The sequence below is a fragment of the Mauremys reevesii genome, linkage group 7, assembly GCF_016161935.1.
Source record: "Mauremys reevesii isolate NIE-2019 linkage group 7, ASM1616193v1, whole genome shotgun sequence".
NCBI classification, from domain to species: domain Eukaryota; kingdom Metazoa; phylum Chordata; order Testudines; family Geoemydidae; genus Mauremys; species Mauremys reevesii.
In genome coordinates this window covers 14,593,216-14,619,607 of record NC_052629.1, presented here as the reverse complement: position 1 = coordinate 14,619,607, position 26,392 = coordinate 14,593,216, and the positions used below count along the sequence as shown (strand labels likewise).

The window sequence follows — 26,392 nt, the reverse complement described above, 5'->3', positions numbered from 1 at the left end:
TCGCTTAGCTGGGTTCAATTGCTGACAGCTTGCCCTTATCAACTGCCAATTTCAGCCAGGTAGCAGGAAAGCAAAGATATCACACTATCTGATAACAGTCATGCATGTTATCTACATATTTTATAGCACCATACCCTAACCCATCTGACTATTGCTCCCTCTGGCTCTCACAGGAACACAGGAGGATTGATAAGATACCCCACTTGGGAGGAAGGATCATCTTGAAGTTAAAACACTGGACAGTGAATCTAGACATCTGGTTTTAATTCCTAGGTCTATCACAGATTCCCTCTGTCATTTGAGTAAGTACTTTAATCTCTGTGTTCCTCAACTTCCCCATCTGTAAAATAGGGATGATAACACTTTTCCTTACCATTTTTTTGGGATATTTAAATGGTAAATGGATTAGATGGCAAAGGGAACATTTCTTATTATGTGTTTATGCAGTGCCTACAACAATGGAACCTTGATCTTGGGGCTCTTAGGTGCTACTGGAATATCTGAAAGATCTCTGGGGGAAACATGATGGAAAATGAAATACAATGTTGACAAATGCAAAGTCAGGCCCATTAGAAGGATTCATTTGACCTGCTCATGCCCCATCTAAATTAGCTGTAACAACTCAGAAAAATGACATCACTGTGGCCAGCTCAATGAAAACCTCTGCTCAGTGTGCAGCAGCCGTTAAAAAAAAAAGCCAACAAAATATTGAGGTGCAAAAGAAGGAGATGAAGACTAATACTGAAAGGAATAGAATACTATTGTGTAAATTAGTGATGGGTGAGATTTTCAGAAATGCCTATGGAAGCTAAAGGCCAAGCTGTCATTAACTCTCCATGAGTTAGGATCCCTTAGGCACTTTTGAAAGTCCCACCCACCATGCCCTCACCTGCACTGCTAGGTTCAGTTCTGGTCACTCTATCTCCAAGGGACTACTTGTAGAGGAAAGTGCTATGAAACCAGAGTAAGGGTGTTAGAGTCTGGGCCATTATGGAGATCTGCAGAATCCCCAGTGTGTAGCATCTTATTTTGGCTTCATGAGTGGATGGAGTTTGGACTGTGGGTGGAGCTAGGAAAAACACACTACCAATTAATTGTGTTTCCATTTGGCCCCTGTGATTAGGTCATTAGGAACATAACTCCGGCAAAAGATGGGGGAAGGAGTTCTGTCTCTCCCCAGTTTGTCTGTCTCTAAAGGAACGCAGTTATAAAATCACCGCTGTGTCAAGAAGGGTGGCTTCCACAATTAGCTTTAAGGACACCTAGAGAGGCATATCTAGTCTCCAAAGAGGGAGACAGGAGAAGCTGCTCCTAAAACCGCCTAGATCATGGATTCCTTAAGAGTGATCTAATTAACTAGATAGGTCTGGTACTGTTCAAGTGTTTAATTTTGAGCTTTGTGAGTACATTACAGTCAGCTGTGGACTGTGAGCTGTTACTCTGGACTACCAGAGATAAAGTGCACTGATCATGGAGCTGAGGGACTCTTACATTCTAATCCCAGTACTAGCACTAATTTGCTACCTGGCTTTAGGCAAGTCACTTCACTTTTCTACATCTCCTTTGCCACATCTGCAAATTGGGGATAATACTACTTCCTTTTCCTTGTGTAGGTTACTTTGTTAAACTTTGTTTAATGATATGAAGATGTAAAGTGCTATAATGTTTTAATGGAAAGAAAATAAAACCAGACCTCAGGAAGAGGTTTTCTGTCCCTAAATACACCTGGGCAAACTGCCTTTTCCTTTGTGCTAATCACAGGGATTAAATCAACCAAAGGGAAATTTTGTCTGAATGAATATTAAAGTTCCCCCAAACAAGCTTTATGATGCTGCTGTGATCCCGCTGAAGTGGTGGAAACCCAAGCACTGGAGTCATTTAAAACTAACCCAGGCAAAAATTGCTAATATTCTACATCAACAAGGGGATGACCAAGATGATGGGAGAGGCCCTTTCCTCACTTATCACTGTGATCTGGCTGGAACTCACTCCATCCTTCCCTGCCTGAAAGCCACTGTTGTGTTTTCAAATAGCACCTTGAAACCATCCTGTTTGCTTTAGTCTGATAGGTGCTTAACCCACCTCAATAGTGCATCTTTCCATTCTCCCTTTGATGTCTGTACTTTGTGAGGACTGTTACTTGCATCTTTACCATTTTGAAAATCCAGCTTTGCTATTCCTCTCCTCTTATGCATCATTTGTCCTTTTCTATCTAAATCAGTCACTCTACACCACTCTGTGAACTGCTGTCTCCCTATTATGCCGTCTCTCTGCAAAGCATTTTTATGATACTTCATATGAAGCACACTAAATAAATATAAAATGCATTGTAGTATTTTAATAGCATAATTCTTAAACACTTATGGACTCATTCTCCTTTCATTCAATGTGTAGAATTCCCATTGACGTTAATAGGAGTTCTGCCAATAGAATCATGAATTACTTCCAGTGAATAGGGGTGGCGGGGGGTGGGGAATAGACTCTGAAGGGTCAAATTCTGCCCTTCAGAAGAAAACAAAGGCTTAAGAAAAAATCAATCCTGGAGGATATCTGCATACTGTATGGCCAGTGGAATTTCTACCAGTTTCTACTTGTTAAATTCAGTATGCTAATTCTGTTGTATCACTGTAAATCAGGAGCAATTCTACTGAAATCAGTGCATTTGCGCCACTGTAAGACAAACACAAAGCCACAGAACCTGATTGGGATCTATCTGAATCAGAAAGGGTTTCCACATCTGAATTTCTGCCAAAAGTGGCTAGTGTTTCACTTAGACTATACACATGCTTCTGAATAAAGCATTCCAAGAATGTCTGTGACTCTTGTTTTTCAGTAACATGTGTTTTGCTGGTGTTGCTTAATAATTAGCTCTAAACACAGACCATTTAAGTAACAGTGAATGATTACTATCACTTACATATTTTGAAATTATTCTGGTGATACCTGCCAAAATGGAAAATCTATCTAAACCCAAATATATCTGTTTTATAGTAACACTGAGAAAGAAGGATGGTCTTATAGTAAAGCACTCCACTGGAACCGAGAGTCAATTCTGGCTTTGCTGCAAACTTGGCTTGTGACCTTGGACAAGTCACTTAACCTCTCTGTTCCTTCATTTTTTCCATCTGTAAACTGGGGATCATGATAATTTTTCCTCTTCCATCTTTTGTTTGCCTTGCCTATTCTTTGAGGCCTGGACTGTCTGACGATGTGTTCATGCAGCACGAAGCACAACAAAAAGGAACAATAATAAAGAATAAAATTGTCAGACACATAGAAAAACATAAACTCTTGAGCAATAGTCAACATGGTTTCTGTAAAGGGAAATCGTGTCTTACTAATCTATTAGAGTTCTTTGAAGGGGTCAACAAACATGTGGACAAGGGGGATCCGGTGGACATAGTGTACTTAGATTTCCAGAAAGCCTTTGACAAGGTCCCTCACCAAAAGGCTTACGTAAAATTAAGCTGTCATGGGGAATGGATTGAGAACTGGTTAAAGGACAGGAACAAAAGGGTAGGAATATGGTAATTTTTCAGAATGGAGAGGGGTAAACTAGTGGTGTCCCCAAGTCAGTCCTAGGACCAATCCTATTTCATTTATTTCATAAATGATCTGGAGAGAAGGAAGTGTAGGTGGAGGTGGGCAGTTTGCAGATGATACTAAACTACTCTAAGAGAGAAAGCAGAAAGCAGAGCAGAAAGAAAAGAAAAAAAAAGAAAAACTAAAAAAACAAAAAAATAAAAAAAAAATGAATGAAATAATATAAATGTAAAAATAAAAATAAAAAAAAAAAAAAAAATACATACATACAACATGATGGGGCTAAATTAGCTACAACTAAAGTCAGAAAAGATCTTTGAGTTATCGTTGATAGTTCTCTCTCTGGTGCAGTGTGCAGTGTGCAGAGAAAAAAAAAAAAAGCAAACAGGATGTTAGGAATCATTAAAAAGGGATAAGAATAAGACTGAGAATATATATATTTGCCCATATATAAATCCATCATCTACAGTACTCTATACAGTGTGCAGATGTGTCTCAAAAACCTCAAAAAAGATATTAAAAAAGAAAAAAGTTTCAGAAAAAATGAACTAAAAAAATTATTAGGGGTGATTAGGGGGTAGAGAGGGGAAGAAGGGAGGAAGAGCTAGGACTCTTCAGACTGGAAAAGAGAGGAAAGACATGATATATGGGTATGAGAAAGAATGATATAAGGATGAGAAAAAAGTAAGAAATTAATTAATTAAATACAAGATTATACACAAGTAAATTAATAATAATTAAAATAAAAAGCAAAAAAAAAAAAATAAAAAAGTTTCTCTTCACTCACAGCGCGCTTCAACTTTGTGGAACTCCTGTGGAGGGGGGGGACTGATGGCTAGGATAACAACAATGTTTAAATAAATTAAAATGTAAATTCATGGTAAAATAAAAATGGCTATTAGCCAGATGGGGTGGGTAAGTAGCCTGGATCCTCTGAGAGTGAGATGGGAGATGGGGAGAGAGAGAGAGAGAGATCATTGCCTCATTGCACTGCCTCAGGGCCACTGCCTGGCACTGGGCATTGGCCTGTCGGTAGACAGATGGATGCTGGAGATGATGGGTCGAACCTAATCTCATGTTGGGCGTGTAGGTGCTACTGTAATACAAAGAACAAATTGTCATCTCCTTTTGGCTTGCTGGGTGACAGAGACATCCTAGTCAGCTAATGGGAGGCACGGAAGACACAGTTCAACTTGAGATTTATCGTTCTGAAATTTAAATTAATATTAAAGAGCAGGTACAATATTGTAAAGCCTTTTTTCTCCCTGTTCATGGGAAACTTACCAATGTTTGGTCTGCAAGAGAGATTGTAAGAAAATTGAGATTCTGTCTCTTTTTATCCAAATAATTCTCTCTCAACAGTGTCATCTAGTTATAAGTCACTGCGGCCCAATCCAACTCCTATTTTAGTCAATGGCAAACTTCCCTTGAATTCAGTGGGGTTGGACCCAAGGAATTGTTATCTCCCCAATCTGTTATTTCTGTGTTGGGAATTGGAAATTTAGTGAATTCTCAATTTTTCTATTGGGAGGAGGGGTTGGCATCCAGCCAACAAAATGGCCAGGGAGTTTGGTCCCCAAATTCTGCAGATCTTGAAGCTAAAAGATCTGCCAAAGGCCAGAGCCAACTGCACTAAACCTCTGTCTTCTTACACTGCTTTCTGATTCCCCTAGACCTTCCTCCAGCTCCATGGTAGCCCAATTCAGATGAAGCATCGTTCTCAGGAATCTTCCACTGGCAGTTGCCCCCAGAACCTCTACAGATTCCATAGTGCATAGGGTAACCGGCATTAAATTGTAATGGACTGCCCCACAGGTTTGTGGGTAGCATAGTACCTTGGAGAGCAGCTTTCACCCCTGAGCTCCACCCTCCTGCCTATCCTTCATATCTACTTACCAAGGGTCTCCATCACTGGCATTGTTAGATCAAGATTGGATGTGTTTCTGAAAGAGAAGCTCTAGGAATTATTTGGGGGAAGTTCTATGGTTTGTGTTATACAGGAGATCTGACTATATGATCACAACAGTCCCTGCTGGCCTTGGGATCTCTTAATTTACAAAGTCTAAACCTTGCAGAATACTAGTGGAGAGGTTTCCATGAGTTGGGGGAAATTGCCATGGAGGCAATATTCCCCCCCAGCTTTCTCCATGTCTCCCTAGACATGCACTTCCATTTGCTTTCAAAAGCAGAAGTGAGCATCTAGGCCTGTATTTAACATGGACTGGCTTTTCTTCCCTGCTGCTGTTCCACAGCAATCACAGGGTATATGGCTTACATCCCCCAAGGAAGAGAGTCTTGTTTTTTTCAGAAGACAAATAAGGTAGCCTACAAACATTTATTAGTGTCTAAGAAAAAATGGTCCATTAGTTTCCCATGTGGCACCATTAATCTATCAAATTCAGCCTCATACTTCTGGTAATAGCCATTACCTGATACTTCAGTGAAGAGCAAAAACAAAAGAACAAATAAAATATACCCCTCTGGAGTTGGATTGTGAAATGCTGTATGTCGGTGGAGAGCTTAGGAAGGGGGGGGTCTTTCCTGCCTTCTGCATGTGATCAGTTTACATCCTGTGAGATTTGATAAACCCAATCATTGTCCTAGCTTGTATAATGAAGTGGTCATAACATTACCAGTCCTTTTTTATATCAAGCCAGGATATTTTCCTCAACTGTAGCAAAGTCCAGCTATTTGCCTTCTACAGTAGCAAATCCCACAGGTTGGCTGTATGTGTGGAGAAGCATTTACTTTTCATTCCAAATTTACTGCCTTTTCATTTAATCTGGAGTTCGTTCTCGTATGGGTCAAAGTAAAAAGAAGGTCTGATCAATGTTCGCTGCACACTTTATAATTCTGATTGACACAATCAAGTCTCCCCTCATTCTTCACTGTTCCCTGCAAAGTAATTCTAGGCTTTGCAGTCTCGTCTCATCTATAAATCCGACCATACCTGTAATTATTTTCATCAGTGTTTCCTGGAACTTTTTAGTCTCTGCTGTGTATTTCATAAGGGAAATTGACCAAAACTGAACACAGTATTAACATAAGCCTATACCATATTTCTTTATCATTATAGCCTTTTCTGCATTCTTTTCTATCCCCCCTTTAAAGCATCCAAGCAACATATTTTCCTTAAAAAAAAACTGAGAAGAAACAGGCACTGATGATTCCTGCTGCAGGTTTTTTTCCTCAGAGGCACCTGCAAATTCAGAGCCCATCAGATTATTTGAGCAATGTAGCTAATAATTGGCAATGTGCATAACCTTATATTTATCCGTGATCAACATAATCTCTCATTCTGCTGTCCAGTCTCCCAGTTTGTTTATGTCCATCAGGTAAAATATCCATCACAAGGTGAAGTCATCCCAAATCCTCCCACAATCCTCCACAGATTTTAATAACCAAAACAGCTGTAATATTGGCCATTCTTGCTAACGCTTCATCCACTTTCTCCTACAAGTCATTAGTAGGTATACTGAACTATTATAGGTGCCCATTTGAGGAATGTGTTTAGTAACAGTAATGAAACTCTCCCAGAGCCCAAGCCATAGGTCAAATCCAATAATGTATTGTAAATGTAGGTAAAAATCTCTTTTCATATGGTCCAACCGTCATCTCCTAATAGCTCAAGAGTTTCAGGGCAAATATTTATACAGTCAATAACCCAGGTTTCCTAATTGTTATAGTTATAGTTATTGTTATAGTTGACAAAAATACAGGAAAAAAAATTGTGGAACAGGTTTCAAATTATTCATGAATTTTTTAAAAGCAAACAAACAAATAGAACTTACTACTTGATAATCTAATTTCAAAACATTTCAAAAAAGTGTTGTAATTTCAAAATTTTCCAACCATCTCTATTGACTGTCACATTATCTCAAATTCTGTGTGCTGCCTGAGTTTATTGGACATGCTGGTGTTAAGGGACACAGTGTAAAGGTGGGTTTCCTAGCGGTCATGTGATCCTAGCCTCTAGATCAGGGGTAGGCAACCTATGGCCCGGGTGCCGAAGGCGGCAGGCAAGCTGATTTTCAGTGGCACTCCCACTGCCCAGGTCCTGGCCACCGGTCTGGGGGCTCTGCATTTTAATTTAATTTTAAATGAAGCTTCTTAAACATTTTAAAAACCTTATTTACTTTACATACAACAATAGTTTAGTTATATATTATAGACTTATAGAAAGAGATCTTCTAAAAACATTAATGTGTATTACTGGCACGCGAACCCTTGAATTAGAGTGAATAAATGAAGACTTGGCACACCACTTCTGAAAGGTTGACAACCCCTGCTCTAGATGGTGCCTGAGTGTACCAGGGGATGGAGATTCCCTGGTGAGCTTCACTGGTGTGACCTGCATTTCTTTGCTAGAGGGTCCCTCATATGGACTTCTAGGGAATAATTACAACCCATTCAAAAAATGATCATATAAGTGTAGGATTGGAAGGGCCCTTGATAGGCCATCTAGTCTGGTCCCCTGCACTGAGGCAGGAGTAAGTGTTATCTAGACCATCCCTGAGAGAGTTTCTTTAGCCTGTTCTTTAAAAAACTCCAATGACTGAGATTCCACAACCTCCCTAGCTAATTTGTTCCAGTGCTTAACTACCCTGAGAGTTAGGAAGTTTATCCTAATGTCTAATCTAAATCTCCCTTTCTGCAATTTAACCCTATTACTTCTTGTCCTGTCCTCACTGGTTAAGGAAAACAATATCCTCCTCCTCTTTAGAAGAACCTTTGGAAGACAGTTATGTCCCGCCTTCAGTCTTCTTTTCTTCAGACTAAACAATCCCAGTTTTTTAAATCTTTCTTTGTAGGTCATGTTTTCTGACCCTTTAATCGTTTTTGTTGCTCTCCTTGACTTCCTCCAATTTGTCCACATCTTTCCTGAAGTGTGATGCCCAGAACTGGACCCAGTACTTAAGCTGAGGCCTTATCAATTCTGAGTAGAGTGGAAGAATTTCTTATGTCTTGCTTAAAACACTCCTGCTAATACATCCCAGGATGATGTTTGCTTTTTTGCAACAGTATTACATTGTTGACTGATATTTAGTTTGTGATCCACTATGACCCCCAGATCCTTTTCTGCAGTACTCCTTCCCAGGCAGTCATTGCCCATTTTGTATGTGTGCAACTGATTGTTCCTTCCTAAGTGGAGGATTTTGCATTTGTTGTTATTGAATTTCATCCTATTTACTTCAGACCATTTCTCTAGTTTGTCAACATCATTTTGAATTCTAACCCTGTCCTCCAAATCGCTTGCAACTCCTCCCAGCTTGGTATCATTCACAGACTTTATAAGTGTACTCTCTATGCCATTATCCAAATCATTTATGAAGATATTGAACAGAGCCAGACCCAGGACAGATCCCAGCAGGACTCCACTCTATATGCCCTTCCAGCTTGATGGTGAACAACTGATAACTACTGAGTACACTTTTCCAACCATTTGTGCACCCACTTTTTAGTAGATTCATTTCAGCTATATTTCTCTAGTTTGTTTATGAGAAGGTCATGTGAGACAGAATCACAAGCCCTACTAAAGTAGAAATTTAAAACCTCTATTGCTCCCCCTATCCATGGCTTGTTACTCTGTCAAAGAAGACTATTGGTTTGACATGATTTGTTCTTGACAAATCTATGTTGACTATTACTTATCACCTTTTTTATTCTAGGTGCTTACAAATTGATTATTTGCTCTATTACCTTTGCAGGTACCAAAGTTCAGCTGCCTGGTTTATAATTCTGTGGGTTGTCCTTATTCCCCTTTTTATAGATAGGTGCTATATTTGCCCCCTTCCAATCCTCTGGGATCTCTGTCATCTTCCATGAGTTCTCAAAGATAATTGCTACTGGCTCAGATCTCTTCAGCCAGTTCCTTAACTATTCTAGGATATATTTCATCAGGCCTTGCCAACTTGAAGACATTTAGCTTGTCTAATTCGTAACTTGTTCTTTTCCTATTTTAGCCTCACATCCTACTTCATTTACATTGATGGTCACTATGTTCGTCATCCAGTCACTACTAACTATTTTGGTGAAAACTGAAACAAATGCATTTAATGCTTCAGCCACTGCTATATTTTCTGTTCTTGTTTTCCCCTCCTCATTGCATGGTGGGCCTTCCCTGTCCTTGGTCTTCCTCTTGCTTCTCATGTCCTTTATCCCTAAAAATATCTCCTCTGGAGCTACTCTGTCTTTACTTCTGCTTGTAACAGGATTCATTCACCATTGGGGCATCTCCTTGTGGCTGTGTCAGTGGATTAGTTCCATTGAGGTCAGATGCCTCCCTTCTAATGATTGCTCACCCCACATTCTCCCTCAGTTCACAAAGCTCCCTCTTCATGACTCAGCCCTCCAGCCAGGTCACTGCATAGTCTTCCTCTTCTGGGATATCAAAGTCCCACTGGATCTGCTGTCCATATGCCATTCCAGGCAATCTTCTTGTCCAAAGCCAGGTCCTGTGCCACATTACCAGCAGCTGGTAGGGGAACCTGGGCCTGCCCACTACTCTGGGTTCCAGCCCAGGGCCCCTATGTCCAGCAACTACAGTCTGCTTGCTCCCAGACCCTGTTGCTATTTTCCTGGACTACTTCCTCCCTCAGGTTTATGGGTCCAAACTCCCTCCTCCCAGGGAGCAACTGTAGACTACTTCCCCTACATCCCCTTCTCTTCTCAGCATCATCCCTGTAGACAAACCCAACTGCTCCTTCCCAGCTGAAACAACAAGGAGTCCGGTAGCACCATAAAGACAAACAGATTTATTTGGGCATAAGCTTTCCACTGGACTGCTGGTTGTTTTTGTGGATACAGACTAACACAGCTACCCCCTGATACTTGACTTCCCAGATGAACTTCATCTTTAATTAAGATTTATTGCTTAATTAAGATTTTCCAGCTTAATTGACTTAATTTAAACTGCTCTGCCTTGTGGGAGGTGGACACTCCTTCACACTGCTGCTATCTGTTATGGGGTCAGTTTGCAGCAGCTTTAGAAAAATGTCACACTGCAAATGGCCTTTGTTGCTAAAGTCACTGGAGAAAAACAAATACTCCATCTGAAGGAGTCTTTGGATCCCCAAAGGCTGGAGGAAATAATAAAGAGGTCACTGCCCCCCTCTAGGTTTCAGGGCTTGAGCTCCAGCCCAAGTGTGAATGTCTACACTGCTGTTTTTAGCCCCCTTGCGTGAGTCCTGCAAGCCCAAGTCAGTTGACACAGGCTCTGAGACTCACTGCCGTGGGCCTCTTTTTGCAGTGTAGACAAACTCAAAGAGTCCAGCCTCTCAGTTCCCTATTATATCTTCAGATAACATTGCATCTCAATTCACATTTTTTCATGTCCAGGACAGTGTCACTGTTACTTTCCAATGGGCTCAGTTTAGTTCCCGTATTTAAACAAGGCAGAGAGAATCTGGCAAATAGTTGCAAGTCTGCACTGAAGTAAAAAGCCAGGCAGTTCTTATTTGTGTATCAGGTTGGCAAGCTGGTGTGCATCTGTGTAAACAGCTGTGGGAGTGAACTTCTGCATGTGATTATTTAATATAAACAATTGAGTTAGCAACTGCTTAGAGCCCATATTCGCAGAACAGGCATGGAATGACCAATGTGTAATAGGTAGGCATCACAGCCCTGTGCAGATGTTTGTTAAGAAATGCCGTTTGGAACCCTGAGTTGTGACCCGTTTCATATCAATGTCTTTGTATAGTCCTCTTTTATGAGGTGGTCTTTTTATGATAGAATTGTCTTTCCTTTGCTGTGGTACATGTAATGGTCTTTGTGAACATTATGTGTAGGATGAATTCATCACCTCATATCCTTTGGATATGGTAGAGGGATTTGCATGTTTCTGGACTAGAGCAACAAGATATACCTGGGCATTAAGCCATCAACATAGGCTACTGTGAGCACATCAAACCTGTCCTCTGCTCTCTACATAGAATATCAAATCAAGTTCAAGGATCTCAATGTCCTGGGCCGAGGATATCTAAAAGATTGCCTAAAGCTCCAGGGTGAGGACTGTGGTTGACAATTTGGCTCCTCAGCCACAGTGGGACTGTCCACTGCAAGAGTAAAGCTCATCTGTGCAGGAAACAGAGTGTTTGCAGGTCCTGGACTGTGGAGTGAACTTCCACAGGAACTAAGGACCATCACTAACCTCGCCACCTTCCACCCCAAATGCAAGGGCCACTTCTTAGATTGTACCTTCTCTAATGTAAAGCAGCATGTATATGTTAAAACAACTCTTAAGGAATAGATGAGTGAAAGAATGAACCTCACTGGACAGTTATTAATCCCATTGCTTAATGCATTTCTGGAAGGTGCTCAGATACTACAATGATGAGCACAGTACCAGAACCTGTAGAAAAGAGAGGAGACCCTTCAGATGGGGATGTGCACTCTGCCTTCCTAAGACTAACTTTTCCTCAGAGCACCAAAAGTGTGATGTGGACAGTCTGCACAATTTGATGGCCATGGAAGTTTCTCATACATTTCTCATGTGTTCGCCTATCACAATGAACAAGGGTGTTGGGATTTGGGTAGGAACTATTGATAGCAGGATTCTTATCCTGCCATATTTCCATTCATCTGTTCCCTGGAGGAGGTCAGCAGCCTGCTCAAAATCTGTTACGCTAGCTCATACGCTGGAATTTTGTTTGGTTCCACCTCACCCACTGGACGCTCATTTTTGCATAATGTGGAATCATGTACCCCCGTCCTTGACTCTCCTACTTCCCCTATATAACCTGCCCATATGCCCTGTTGAGCAGAGATATGTGGCAAAGTGTGCAGAACCCGAGTTACAAGTTCCTCCTCCCGCTGCTGCATCTGGAGTAGGCTTTAGTCCACAGAATTTGCCCGTAAGCTCTGTGTTTTTCAGCTGCCTCTAGAGATCCACTGCCACTTCACCTGCACATCTCAGTACTGAATTGGGACTAGTGTCATCACCATATGAGGCTGTAGCCTCCAAACAAAGAAAAAGCCTATTTGGGCTGATCCTGTAATCCCTGGATGTCAAAGAACCTCCAGACCAGGCTCTCTAGATGGTCAGAAACTCAGATCCATGAGGAAAACTATTCGAATAAGAGTCTGTTTTATGCAATAAACTAAGTGGGTTACATCACAAGATCCTTTTGCTGAGGGTTTTTTTCTTTTTTTTTTTTTCTTCAGGCATAAGGACTGTAGCTCCACAGCAGTTTAGCAAGCCACACAGATTAAAATAAGCAGTAACATGTTGGCTGCAAAATCAGCTATGAGAGAGGCTGTGGGACTTCAGACCTCCTAAACCAGGAATATTTCATAGACAAAGAAAAAGCTGCAAATCAATAGAAATCAAGGCTTTTCTGTGTTACTGAAGGAAAGGAAGTTGGAATACAGACCAAAAAAGCAGCATAATCAGCGGCTAAACTTTATACTGTCACATGGTTTTATACTAAACAAGATAAACTGTGGGGAACAGGGAACCATCAATGTGGTAGTATATCTAGTAGATCAATGTATTTAGTATTTATTTAGTTAATATACTAATATAAGCTTTTCAAAACCACGTTCTACAAGGAATATTATAATCTGTTTTTCAGGGAATGAACTGTGGGTTCATGTATTGTGCATTTGGTCTTCGTTTTGAAGTTGTTGGGTTTTTTTTTTTTTAAATTGGGTCCAATCCTGATATTAGTTCCAATTCCAGTTTCACACCAGCGTAAAGTGCACAGCTCTGCACTCAGTGGAGTTATTCGGATTTATGGTAATTCCAATGAGAGCACAATCAGGCTCCATCTCTCTCAGTTCTTGGGGAGAAATAATGTTCATTAACATTTATTTTAAAAGTAATGGGAAAAGTAAGATGTGTTGGGGAGAGCAAATTTGGTAACTGGGGAGCTAATTAATAAGTGATCTCTGAGATAGTCAGTGTTTACCAACATTGGCCTGGATCCTACAATGTAGTGAATATGGGTGGACCCCCATTAAAATCATTAGGTTCCATGTGGGTGAAGTTTGTTCCCACAGAGTTTAAAAGTTGGGCTGGGGTCATGATTATTTCTTATTCTTCCCATCATTTATCACTCCAGACACTTTCATGGTTTTTGAAAGTATAATCAGAGAAATGTAGGACTAGAAGGGACCTCAATAGGTCATCTTGTCCAGTCCCCTGCACTGAGCCAGGACTAAAAGTATCTAGACCATCCCTGAGAGGTGTTTGTCTCAGGGCCACCCAGAGGATTCAGGGAGCCAGGGGCAAAGCAATTTTGGGGGGCCCTTCCATAAAAAAAAATTGCAATACTATAGAATACTATAGTCTCGTGGGGGCCCCTGTGGGGCCCGGGACAAATTGCTCCACTTGCCCCCGCCTTTCCCTCCCGGGCGGCCCTGGTTTGTCTAACCTTTTCTTTAAAAACTCCAATGACAGAGATTCCACAACCTCCCTAGGCATCTGTATTGTATTTTAAATGTATGCAGGCAAATTTAGCTGACTTAAGAGGGGAAAAACATTTTTCTAAATAGTGTTACATAGAGCTACCTAAATGTTTACAAACAGGTTTTATAGCCAGGTCCATAGGAGATCATTCATTTAAGGCAAAATTCCCATTAACTCCGCTGGGCTTTGGATCAGGTGCTTTATTGCAGGAAAGGCAGAGAGTAATGGCACATTAAACTCCAAATACCTGCCTCAAACAGAGTAACTGAGTTGAATAACTACCTGTTTATTATTATTCCTAGATATTAGCATAACTAAAGACATGGGGGGAGAAATGTCATACACACACCCACACACCTATACAAATATAATTATAATTTCTCTCTCTCTACATTTCACAATAGATCTTTATGGAAAACACTGTATTACCTACTTTGTCTTAGGACATTTATTATGTACAAATGTTTAAAATAATAGTCTTATTCAGAATTTTTTAGACTCAGATGGCCAGCCAGGACTGCTACTGCCACGCTTCTCAACCATATAGATGTATACCTCACTACCTGCATGCTGTGTGTATAGCTCATTTGTGCAAAAATGTATACCTACTACTGTTACCTTTTGTTCTCTTACCTAACCTATCTGTTTGTTTGTTACATCCACTTGTTGTGTCTGTTATCAACTTCCTGTGCAGCATCCATGCACGGAGCAGCTCACAGGATCGGGCCCTTAGATTGGGGGTGAGATTGTTTCCTCCTTAAATATCTGGAAAGTGTCTTGCACGGTAGGGCCTCCAGCTGATTTGAAGCTCTAGCCACTACTTCAGAACAAAGAATAACTAATAATAACAAACCATCAGAAATTGCTGAAAATCATTTGCTTTAAGGAGAAAGAAACCTGTTCCAGGCTAGAGACATTCTGCATAATATATATATTAATTATATATATAAAACACAGGAGCTGATCCAGGTCTCAGGAGTGACTTCTTTATCTACATCTGACAGAATTATAATAGAAAAAAATCTAGTTGAGCTGATCCGGGCAATTATTGAACAATACTTGTTAGAGACTGAATAATCTGAAGTGTGTGTAAATTGCATTCACTTTTTTAAATTTGATTTTATTTCTTGGTCTGAAATATGCCTATTTACACTAGCTTAAACTTAATCCATAGATCAAAGGTCTGCCCTGTTATCCCAGCATGAATCACTAATAACTCTTTTGAAGTCAATGCAGTTACACCAATAGGAACAGAATCAGACCCACGAAGCTGAGCAGTGTGCAATATGCACATAACTGGGTGGGGTGCTGCAATCTGATGTTGGCTTGCTATGCTGTTTGCAATGTTAGTGGTCTGCACAGTATCTTCAGCTGGGTAAAGATGCCAGTCACCACCCCTCAGACACCAAGAATCAGGCACAGAGAGACAGGAAAACCTGACACTCCTGGATTTGTGTGAAAAATTCTCAAAGAAAATTCTTTCTTTCCCTCCGGCCCCTAAACTCTTTGTGAATGGGGCCAGTGCAACATGTGGCCTTTCACCCCACCCAAGCACCATTGCCAGACAGCCACACTCAGAGAATTGTTTGTTAATAGTCCAATTAGATAATTGCCATCTTTCACTCCTTTTGCTCTACATTTCCCATAAAGGAATGAATAAGGAGAGCAGCATGAAGAGGGCTTCTGCCCTACAAGGTGACAAGAAGGGCTGGAGCATGCTCTTTGCACAAGGCCATTTGCTTGAATTGAATCATTGTAGCCTAATCAATGGTCTTATTGGATTACTGGCTGTTGCGGTTCTCAAAGATATTGTAGCAGAGACAATGAAATAGACAGGGTAAAACTTTTTTTTTTTTTATCCTTTAGTAGATCACGCAGTGGAGATTTTTCACAGGCTATCTCTCTCTCTCCCTCTCTCCCCTCCTGGATCTATCTGAACACAAAGCTGGCTTTTTTTTTTCTTCCCTTCAATGAGCAGGCTCTACCAATTGGTTCACTGTTTGTGAAGGTGCAGAATTAGCACACACACACACACACACACACACACACACAAAAAGCAAGCATCTGAACTGAATTAAGGAGAGGTAGGAGTTTAAGATGGCTGTCTGTGGAGAGATGTGTTCAGGAGGATTTCTGCTGGGCTGATCCTCGGCTTCCTTGGATAGACCCTCTCCAGGGGAAAACTTTTTTGTGTGTAGTGGTTGGTTTGTTTTGTTTAGACTCCAGGCTGCTTTTCTGCCACTGCATTTTTCCAGCCTTTCCTAGCAGCTTTATTCAGATTTATTTGGCGTGTCTTGGATAAAGCCACTATATAATCTGGAGGGTCAAAGGCAGACTGAAGAAAGTTAATAATGGCTGCTAATGGTGCTAACAATTCAGGGTGAATCTTGTCAAAAGTTTTTTTTTCCCACCCCCCTTTCTGGAAGTCTCAGTCTTTTGATTGTGTGTTTCCTGAAAGCAAGACCAATCATTTCAGTTTATTCACTGGCTAAACTCTACTTGATTGGGGACAAGCACACAAACCATCCATTACGATCTGATATATTATCCAAACAATTTAGTGTATTCATGAGGTAACCTAAATGTGGAGGCTGCAAAATTACCCGTAATCAATTGAAACAGCGAGTGCGCGTCCCTCTGTGTGTCTAACAACTACATGTCTCTGTAATAAGGCAGACATTAAATCATTTTGGAGTTGTACTGTTGAGTACCTGATCACTGGGGCTCAGGGAAGCTGGACAGTCACATTAGGACGCAGGGATTGAGGAAGAAGCAAGCTGCCTTTCTGTTGGGATCAAAGCCGACCCTTCCTGGCGAGAGGTGCTTTTCCAGATCCCCACCGACCTGACCTCAGGCTGTGCAATATCCAAGACTTTCTTTTCTTTTTCTTTTTTTTTTTATTGCACTACATGTTTGGGAAACAAGACAAAATGGACGTTAGATGCAATTCAGAGGCTGAAGCGAACCGGGTCTCGAAGAACGGACATAAAGAGGGCAAGGAAAGCAAAGGGTCTGAAGGAAATATTTCTACTTCTTTTCTGAAGGATCAGCAAGGGACTTATTCTGCCTCGGCCGTGTCGGAAGAGTGTAATAAAAGTAAATCTAGTTCTGCAGACCCGGACTATTGCAGGAGGATCCTAGTTAGAGGTAGGAGTTTTGGAGGCATTTTGTGTGTGTGTGTGTGTGTGTGTGTGTGTATGAGCGAGAGATCGGAATTTTTATATATAAAAAAAGATGTTGGGGTTTCGAGCTGTTCCTCTTTTACTCCGGATACAGAGGGGGGATACCGCTGTAGATAGTAATGCGGTATTTCCAGTGGCAAGTGGTTCCAGGTCTAAAGCTGTTCGATAGGGTCTGATAATTATTTTTTTGTCTCTTTTATCAATGCACCTCTTTGGCTCATGGGAGAAGTTTATCTACTTTACATTTGTTTCCCACTTTTTCTTGGTGCTTCTTAAACACCAACCGTTGTGGCTGTGAAATACATTATTTACAGCCTTTCTGGATTCGCCATAGACTTCCCAAACGGTGCCCTGGTCTACAGAGAGCATTGCAAGTGTCAAAGTCCCCTCGGCGGGGCTGACGGTATGTCCGAGGGATTTTGGTCAATGCGACGAATAAACAGCGATCACTGTTTAATTTCGTAACACCTACGGTTCCCTCCCCCACGTGAAAGTCCTTGCTTTAGCTGCTTCTGCGCACCTCGGAGACTAGAAAGGAGACGCCCGGAGAAAATAATGTATTTCACCTTCTGCATCTGAGTGCATGTGTGGTGTTTGTGGGGGTTTTAGGTTCTTTTATTTGTGTGTGTGTGTGCGGAGGGGATATATAAAATGTAGGGGTTTCTGCTGTGTCCTCTGTCCCGGTGTCCATAATGTGAGGTGGAACTGACGGTGGAAGAATTATGTTTTTAAACAATCACTGTTTACATAGCTTTAAAAAGAAGACAGGAAGGATTGAATGAACTTTCTGTATATTTATTGTCTTTAATTCCCCCCTCCCCATCCTCCGGATCATTTCCCGGTCCACTAATGAAATGATTTTATAGCGCTCCGCACAAATTGCCCGTGGAAATTACCGTTTTATTAAGGTGTGTGGGGAGAGGGGAATAGAATTATAATAAAATTAGTGCAAAGCAGGCCTGGTAAACAATAATTAATCCTTGCGCGACCGATTGACCCCAGAGAGGGGTCAGATTGAAATGATGTGGTTATCTATGACTTAAAGTGTATTATGGAGGTAAAATTACGGAAAGCGAGGCTGGGAATGCTTTAGTGTAATCTGAATCGAGCTCTAGCATGACAGTTGTGCTAATAAGATTTGTCCTGCTTGCTTTAGGCCGGTGCTAAAATAAGTCAGGCTTCTCTGTGTGGTTTGTTTTAATTTCCCCCACCCCCTCACCCTCCTGGCATTTTTCAAGGGGAAAGAAGCTGCCATAACGCTGCCTCTCCCGTGCCATTCGGGGCGCGAGGTGCACTTAAAATCCCAAACCGCCCCACGGTGAAACGAAACGTGTTGTAAACCCGAAATGGCCCTGCCCAGGAACGGCTGTACAGCTGCTTTGTGGCTTGCTAACCGATAAGAACAATAACCCAGCAGCACCAACGAATAACCCCACAGTGAACAGGGCCCACGGACGCTTGGTGTTTATTACAGCGCTGAGATCTCTAGTGAAATGTATTAAACGCCCTTCAAAAGCAAGTCGGGCTGGGGGAATTATGTACAGCTCTCTGACCCGAGCGCCTCCTGTGTTCCTGGGTACGGTAGCCCCATGCGATGCCCTGATTTTACCAGCCCGATTACCGCCTGGTTAACCTAAGCGATCCTGGCGTTGGGTGAGGACGCGGGCTGAAAGCCTGCCCGGCAGCTCGTTGCATGGCTCCGAGAGCGGTTCCTTGGTGTAAAGTGACTGCGCGTTTCTTTGCCAGATGCCAAAGGTTCAATAAGAGAGATTATTCTGCCTAAAGGACTTGATCTGGACCGCCCCAAACGGACCCGAACGTCTTTCACTGCGGAGCAGCTGTACCGGCTGGAGATGGAGTTCCAGAGGTGCCAATACGTGGTGGGACGGGAAAGGACCGAACTGGCCCGGCAGCTCAATCTTTCGGAAACTCAGGTAGTGCAGAGAAAGCACCTGCTGCTGGGTACCTCTGAGACCTCTTCCCCTCCCCCACCCCACCCCAACCCACCCCAACCCAACCCAACCCAACCCATTTCCCGAGACACACCGAGTCCCAGCACAGACACACTCCTCGGGGATACAGCTGAAGCCCAGTCCACGTAAACACCTGCTCACAGCCTTACATCGACTAGACTGGAAAAGGCTGCTTCTGTTTCCAGAGCGCAATGCCTGGTCCACACAGTATCACAGGCCTCCTGGCAGACACAGGCGCACACTTTGTGGCAAACCATTTCCCCACCCATAACCACAGTGATCTGTGAATATTCTCACACACACACACACACACACACACACACACAGACACAGCTGCTACACCCAGAAAGAAAATAGTGGGGCTGAAAGTAGCTGACAACTTGGTTTGGTCACAAACTGAGCTACAGAATGTAGCAAATCTCTTCTGGAACTCAATAAATGAAGAGGTTTCTGATGAGACAGTCGGTACACAATGCGCATTATCAGAATGATGCTGTCGGGGGGGTGCTTTCCAAATATGTGGCATTGAATTCCGGGCTGGGAGGTGTCCAGATCTGAAAGGCGATACAGTGTCAGCAATGCAAACCACCTTTCATAACACAAATCCACATGCAGGCAGCTGTCACTGTTTGCACAGCTCCAAGGCTTCCCAGGTACTGTTGGGTGGATTCGAATCAAGTTTTATGCCCTTGTCGACAGTTTAAAAAAGTACGCTACTGACAAGCATATAATCAGCAAATACAGAGATCAGAAATGCTTTTCTATTCGATATATTTACGTGTCCCTCTAAACTTCTCTTGTTTGATTTTGCCTGCTTATGTGCTTTACACTGATTTGTTTGTTTGTTTATGTTTGGAGTGTGTGAGAGTGTGGGGAGGTGTTTTCACAGAATCGCATGGGAAAAAGCCTGTCCATGTGCAATTTGGCAATGAAGGGGAGCTGGAATCGCGCTGTGTTAAAATTGACTAATATACAAACTCTGTTTTGTTTCTAAATTCCTTTTTACCTGGCCTGGGGAGTGGGGTTGCAACACCGGCCATATTTTAAGTTTTCAAGTGCAAATTTGACTACAAAAAGAAATATTCTTTGCATCTCACAAGAATCAGGTCAGGCCCCTGAATTACAGAGGGAATTGGCTCACTTTACTTTGCAACAGAGGTTCTGGGCGAAAAAAACAAACCCCTCTCTCTAAAAAGTTAGAATCTCCCTAACTTTTTAGAGAGAGATTTTTTTTTCCGCCCAGAACCTCGGTTGCAAAATAAGGAGAACCAATTCCCTCTGTAATTTGGAGTCTGCGGATCTCTTCCTGCAGTGTATGGAGCAGTGTCTAGCATAGGAGGTGACCTGGGGCTAAGTATTCTACCTGGGAAGGAAACACTGTATGGAAGATACTCTGCGAAAGGGAAGGATAATGTAATGCTCCAGAGAAAAATGAATTGTATTATTAGCTGCTTTGTGGGAAAACGCTAGGAACGCCCTCCCTACCCCCATTGCTCCATAACAGAAAATAGACAGTTGGTAAATAGTCCTACTTTTGTATGTGCCGCTGAATTAAAATCGGATGTATTTATCTTTCATTCCTACCTATTATTACATGAAATAGATTGGTGGACAATAGCAACGGTTCTGCCTTAGGTGACTGCATCTCTTGTTGTTTTGGGGGATGGGGAGTATTGACAGGGCAGTGAACAGAGTGGCCTGTATGATTGTGCACTGCTCAGGGAATAGTTATGTCCGTTCGAACAATTAAAAGTGCAAGGGGGGGGAATAACCCCTAAGTCAGCGAAACAAGAACAAACTTCTAAAGCCTGGTTTGGTATGTCCTTAAAAAGATCACCCGGTGTAATAAATCCGCTGACAAGCTAATGAGCCTTTCCTTGCCGCGGGACAGGTATGTATGACAAGTTAAACAGGCTCGGAGGCTATAGAAATACAGAGTGTATTTCTTTTAGATAAAATCATATTTGAAAGGGGCGAATGGGGCTCTGACCTGCTATGAGATGTGGGGAAAGCGCAGAGCAGCTGCACCAGGCCTTCTCGTTTGGCGTGGGAGCCGAGAGAGGCAGCTGGAAGGGAAGCGACAGAGAAGACCCACGTTGCTGGCACTGGATGAGCCGATAACTCCTCGCTGCCAGGGAAGGAAGAGGAGCGGAGTGTGCAGCTTAGGGGCCCGCTGGATTGTTCCGGGGATGGGGAGGGTGCCACCCGCTCCAGGCTTAAGGTTGGCTCGGAAATAAAACTGATTTAAAGAGTCCGATCCTGCTACCGCTGAAACCCAGGGCGATATTTCCGCTGGCTGCAGGAGAGGAGAACCCGGGCCCTTTAAGGTGCCTCCCGGTGCTCCACAGCTCCCAAAGTCAGAGCTCATTAATCCTAGGCAGGATCCCCCCACCCGCCCCCTTCGTACAAAGTGCTGCTGAGTGGTTCATTTCAACTCCCTAAGCCTCCCCTCCCCCGACCCCAGCCTCTCCGATGCCGTGTAAACCCCCTATTTCGGAGCGGCCAAGCCGGCGTCCATTGTCCAGCGCCCGGGCCGGGGCGGGGGTAAATGGAGCAATGCCCCTTGGCCCCCGGCTGGGCCCCGCTCACCCTGTGCCTCTCTCCCCAGGTAAAGGTCTGGTTCCAGAACAGGCGCACGAAGCAGAAAAAGGACCAAGGCAAAGACTCGGAGCTGAGGTCCGTGGTGTCGGAGACCGCCGCCACCTGCAGCGTCCTCCGGCTCCTGGAGCAAGGCCGGCTGCTCTCCCCGCCGGGCCTGCCCGGCCTCCTGCCCCCCTGCGCCACCAGCGCCTTGGGCTCGGCGCTGCGGGCCCCCGGCCTCGGCATCGGCACCACGGGCACCAGCAGCTCGGGCACCGCGGGCGGCTCCCCGCACCCGCCGGCGGTGAGCAGCGCGGCCGGGCCCCCTCCGGCTGCGGGACTCCACGCCTCGCCCAGCGCCGGCCATAACCTCTTCAGCCTGCCGGTACCCACCCTGCTGGGCTCGGTGGCCGGCCGCCTGGCCTCGAACCCCTTGACAATGGCCGGCTCCCTGGCCGGGAACTTGCAGGAACTGTCAGCCAGGTACCTGAGCTCCTCCGCCTTCGAGCCCTACTGCAGGACCAACCCTAAAGAAGGCGCTGAGAAAAAAGCCCTGGACTGACTCTGAGTAACTCTATGTATTTATATTTATAGTATCTATTTGTGGGGATATTTATGGAATAATGACACGTTAGCATCTCATCAGCCCTCCCTTCATTCCCCACCTCCACACACCATCCTGCCATAGCAGCCCCCCCACGACCATGCTTTCCTAGCCAGACTCACTGCCGAATGCAACAAGGGACGAAACTATGTTTAGAGGAGAAACCAGGAAGTGGACAAACACCTCACCCGAGTGTAGCAGCTAAAGAAACGGATTCCAGACAAAACAGCCGGGAGGCACCACTCTTAGTGATGGAGACCCCTGTATTTTAGCGTGGGAGGGTGCCAGGGGGGAAAGGCAGGGTGGGGGAGGTTTGCAGGCAGCTCAAAACCAAACATTTTGACTGCATTCTGAAGCACACCAATGCAAACCTAACGATGATCCACGGTTTTATTTGGGAAACGGACTGGGGAGGAGGGGGGAAATGGGAAGGGGGAGTTGTTTGCAGTTTAATCAGAACCATTTTGACTGCATTCTGAATTAAACCGACGCCAACCGATGGGGAAGTCGATTCCAAACAAACAGACATAGAAATGGAACCATCAGGTGGATTTAAATGTGTCGTCAAGACTTCAGTGACTCTAAGCACAAATTTGCTCAAGGTTTTGTGGCCCCATATATGTATATGATGACTGCACTACATTAACCGTTTAGTATCCTAGTTTTTATTTATATTTGCCCTTGATACAGACCCAATCCAGGAAAAAAGTCTATCAACTTTTAAAAAAAAATCTTGAATATTTTAAGGATCGGAACAGACTGCCTTTAAAACCTGTGCATTAAATGCAGATATAGAAAACAATGGCTTTAGATTGTTTTAAATAAAAACAATCTTTCACTTCGAGATAATGCAGCGCCCCCTTTTTCTAGTTTCAAGAGCTAGTTCTTCGAACCAAAAATAACATAAAAATGTTGTAAAAGTAAATGTTAAATAAGGAAAAGTAAGGGAGAGAAAGTGGCGTGATTGCATCTATACCTATTGAAATGGCAGTTTTTTCGAATTGAGTTTCTAATGCTTTCAAAGTGTATCCAAATTAAACATCTTTAGGGTCTCCTCCCTCCGTAATACTCTCACAAATTACTTTATATTTTACTTTCATTTTAATCAAAATGTAAGTAAAATATAAAGAACATAACTTTTTAAAATACATCCGTATAACAATCATGTTTGTCCTTTCGCATACTTGTTACAGTTATTTTTCTCCATCCACCAAGGTGTTTATTCCAAACTCTCGCATTCTGATCGACTTCATATTAAGTTTCAGTACTTGAATTTGTCAGAAAAAAAAGAATTCTGTAGTTAGCGAGTTTGTTTGTTTGTTTAGTTTTTCGTTCTTTAACCTTTAATATAAGGCGTTTACAAACTGTATAAATACGTGCCACCAAACCTTAACCAAAAATAATTACAAAAAATGGAATGGTTGCTGTAGTTTAGAAAATTAACTACAAAACAGAACTGGAGAGAGAGCGAGAGAGAGAGAGCAGGACAGAAAACAAAATAGTAATTTTATTGTGAATTATTTACGTCTGAAGTTTCTAGGCAATAGTGGAGAAAATAATGAATGAATCGAGCGCCGAGAACTTGCTACTAACTTTTGTTCTGAATGTTTTTGGATATTTGGATGTTTTGTATTTATGTGGTGAGAGTGAAATATATTATATCTATATGACGACAGAATTAGGTGTACTTTCGTCTTATATTTAAAACACCAAAATTATCATCAGATATGTACGACGGAAAATGTCACAAATCCTTTCTAGTGGATGTTCTGAAGTCGATTGCCTTGCTGGACCTATAGTTCTGAACAGATGGGACAGTTTTGGATTCACGACGAAATAGCTGAGTTTACACCGGTTTTAAAAACAAACAAAACTCTCTAAACATAGTTGTTTATTTAAATTAGGACTGTGATTCAACTGATTAAGCCGCGGGCTTGCTTCCTTTCGGACCAATAAGTATTTTGCTGGCCCATAACAAGTATCATTTCCCCATGTGTTAATAAAAAAACCGGACACTGCAGTTACACGACGCTAGATTTTCAGAATAGGAGTTCCCCAACCCTTGTGCATACGTAATCTCTTTATATAAAAAAAGAGAAAGAGGATGGAATATTAATGATAAACCAAAGGGCTTTCACTAAAGAAAGAATCCCCTGTGAGCCCGATCCTGAGCTGAGGGGGGAGTTTTGTCTGAGAAATCAGTGCAGGGCTGGGCCCTCTAATGATTGCCACTGTTACAAACAGAGATTTGTGGAAATAAAAAGAAGAGAGATTTTCAAGATAGCCAACGTCGGTTGCAATTCACGTGGCTTCCCGCAGAATGCTGGCGGAATTAAAGCGCAATAAAACTGTTGCCTATTCTGGATTTCCTTATGCCCAGTTCTCAGTCGTCTCCCTATGGTTCTCGTTTGCCATTTTTTGACTCGTAAGTGTAATCAAGTTCCTTGAGATCAAAGGTACCACCTAACCTGTCATGTCCAACTCGGGGCATGCACTTCTTTAAAAGTCCACAAATCCATCTATGGCTACAGGTATTTAGCCATTTTTTAATAACTGCTGGATGGCAAATGTCTCCCAGATCGGAGCACCGGCGAATCTTTTATCATTATGGGGGCAGCATTAACAGAGAGCTGATTTTTTGGTGGAAATCAGGATTGTGCTCAGTTATCCAGGAGGGGTGGTAATTTATATAGCAGTCCCTGCATCAATCTGTAAGAGAAAGATCAGTGACTGGAGGTGTAAATTAAATTCCGAAGGACATTGTTCATCTCTGGGTTCCCAGTAATATCCCCTGTCACCAGCAGTAGCATTTTTAGGAGTTACCAGGCATGGTTTACGCTCCATCTTTATTTTAGGGTTGTTTCCAAAGCGGACAGCTACACGGCTTCAAAATCAAGTGGAAATTGAAAAAAAAAAGTTTGCAAACGCGTCACATATGATCGGGGAATATGGATCTGGCTATTTAAAGAAGCGATTTGTTAGAGGGTCGATTTAGACTCTTTATTTTAAACCTGCAAGAGACGAAAATAATTAATCAAACTAAAGAAAATGCACACTATGATGAAGGAGTCTCCCAACAAGAATAAAACTAAGTTTACGTTTTCTAGAGGTGTATTTAAAATTAATAATAATAATTAATCATATAATTAATAGCGCACGGTTTAAGTCCTTGCACGACGGGGGAAAGGGAGACGAGATGGTGCACTTCATTAGTTTTGTTTTCTTCACAAAAAAACCCCACTGTTGCTAAAACAGCTCCCAGCCCCCTCCCCAGCTTCCAACCTCCCCCCATCCTCCTTCGTTATGAATATATTACACTGTGGAGTCTGCCCCGGTTGAAATGTACAAGCGTTTATATTACAGCCCATTTCGAAAAAAAAAACCTGCAACTGCATTTTGGCAGATGAACTGATCAATAAAAAGAACACGATTGTCTTTTCATCTCCCCCTCCCTCTGTCTTTCCGATTGAACCAAGGCACCGTCTGAGGGTAACTGTTTATCTTGAGAGCCTAAAATTGGTGAAGCTCCTTGACAATATACATCGGCCTCCTCCACCCACCCGTTACACCCAGTGCGCTGTTCTTGTTTCCAAAGACCCCCTCTTCTGCAATAATGAAACGTGTATTTGTCATTAAAAAAGCATTCGGGGGCAATTTAAGTCCATTTCAGGATTCCACCCACACACCCCACTCCATACAAGCACTACACAACCTGCGGGTTTAAAAAGCAAAGGGGAGGCCAACATCCTCCTGCATCTTCGCCATGTCCCCCACTCACAGCTCTGGAGTCATGCCCGTGGAAAGCACTTCGGATCCTCCCCTGCCTTAGGTTTGTATCTGATCATTATGGAGAATGCATTTGTTGGAGCCAGTGGAAGGTTCAATAATCCACATTCCACTTGAGTCAGACACTTTTGATTAGGGCAATAAAGTCAGAAGCACCTGTCTTTACATGATGGCTCGGAAGGGTGTTTATTGTTCATTGCACGGGTAAAAAGCCAAGCCAATATAGGCCCAGTTGTGCTGACAGATTCGCGATCGGACACATGGTTTGGAGCAAGAATTTAAATGAGGGATCTGGTTAAAATCACGTCTCTGCCTC

General features: G+C 42.7%; 1 protein-coding gene across 9 annotated transcripts; it reads left to right on the top strand.

Annotated features, from left to right (window-relative positions):
- The first annotated feature begins 43 nt into the window (after positions 1-43).
- Positions 44-24,564, top strand: VAX1 (ventral anterior homeobox 1). Of its 9 annotated transcripts, XM_039546490.1 has the most exons (5): positions 44-59; positions 174-302; positions 16,863-17,098; positions 18,880-19,067; positions 21,715-24,563. In XM_039546490.1, exons 3-5 carry the CDS (start codon positions 16,882-16,884, stop codon positions 22,246-22,248), a joined length of 939 nt encoding a protein of 312 aa, XP_039402424.1. In that variant the 5' UTR covers positions 44-59; positions 174-302; positions 16,863-16,881; the 3' UTR covers positions 22,249-24,563. The 9 variants fall into 9 exon arrangements, with proteins under 9 accessions (XP_039402424.1, XP_039402421.1, XP_039402422.1 ...); XM_039546487.1 differs by lacking the exon at positions 44-59 and having other exon boundaries at positions 144-302; positions 16,877-17,098; XM_039546488.1 differs by lacking the exon at positions 44-59 and having other exon boundaries at positions 144-302.
- Positions 24,565-26,392: the final 1,828 nt, after the last annotated feature.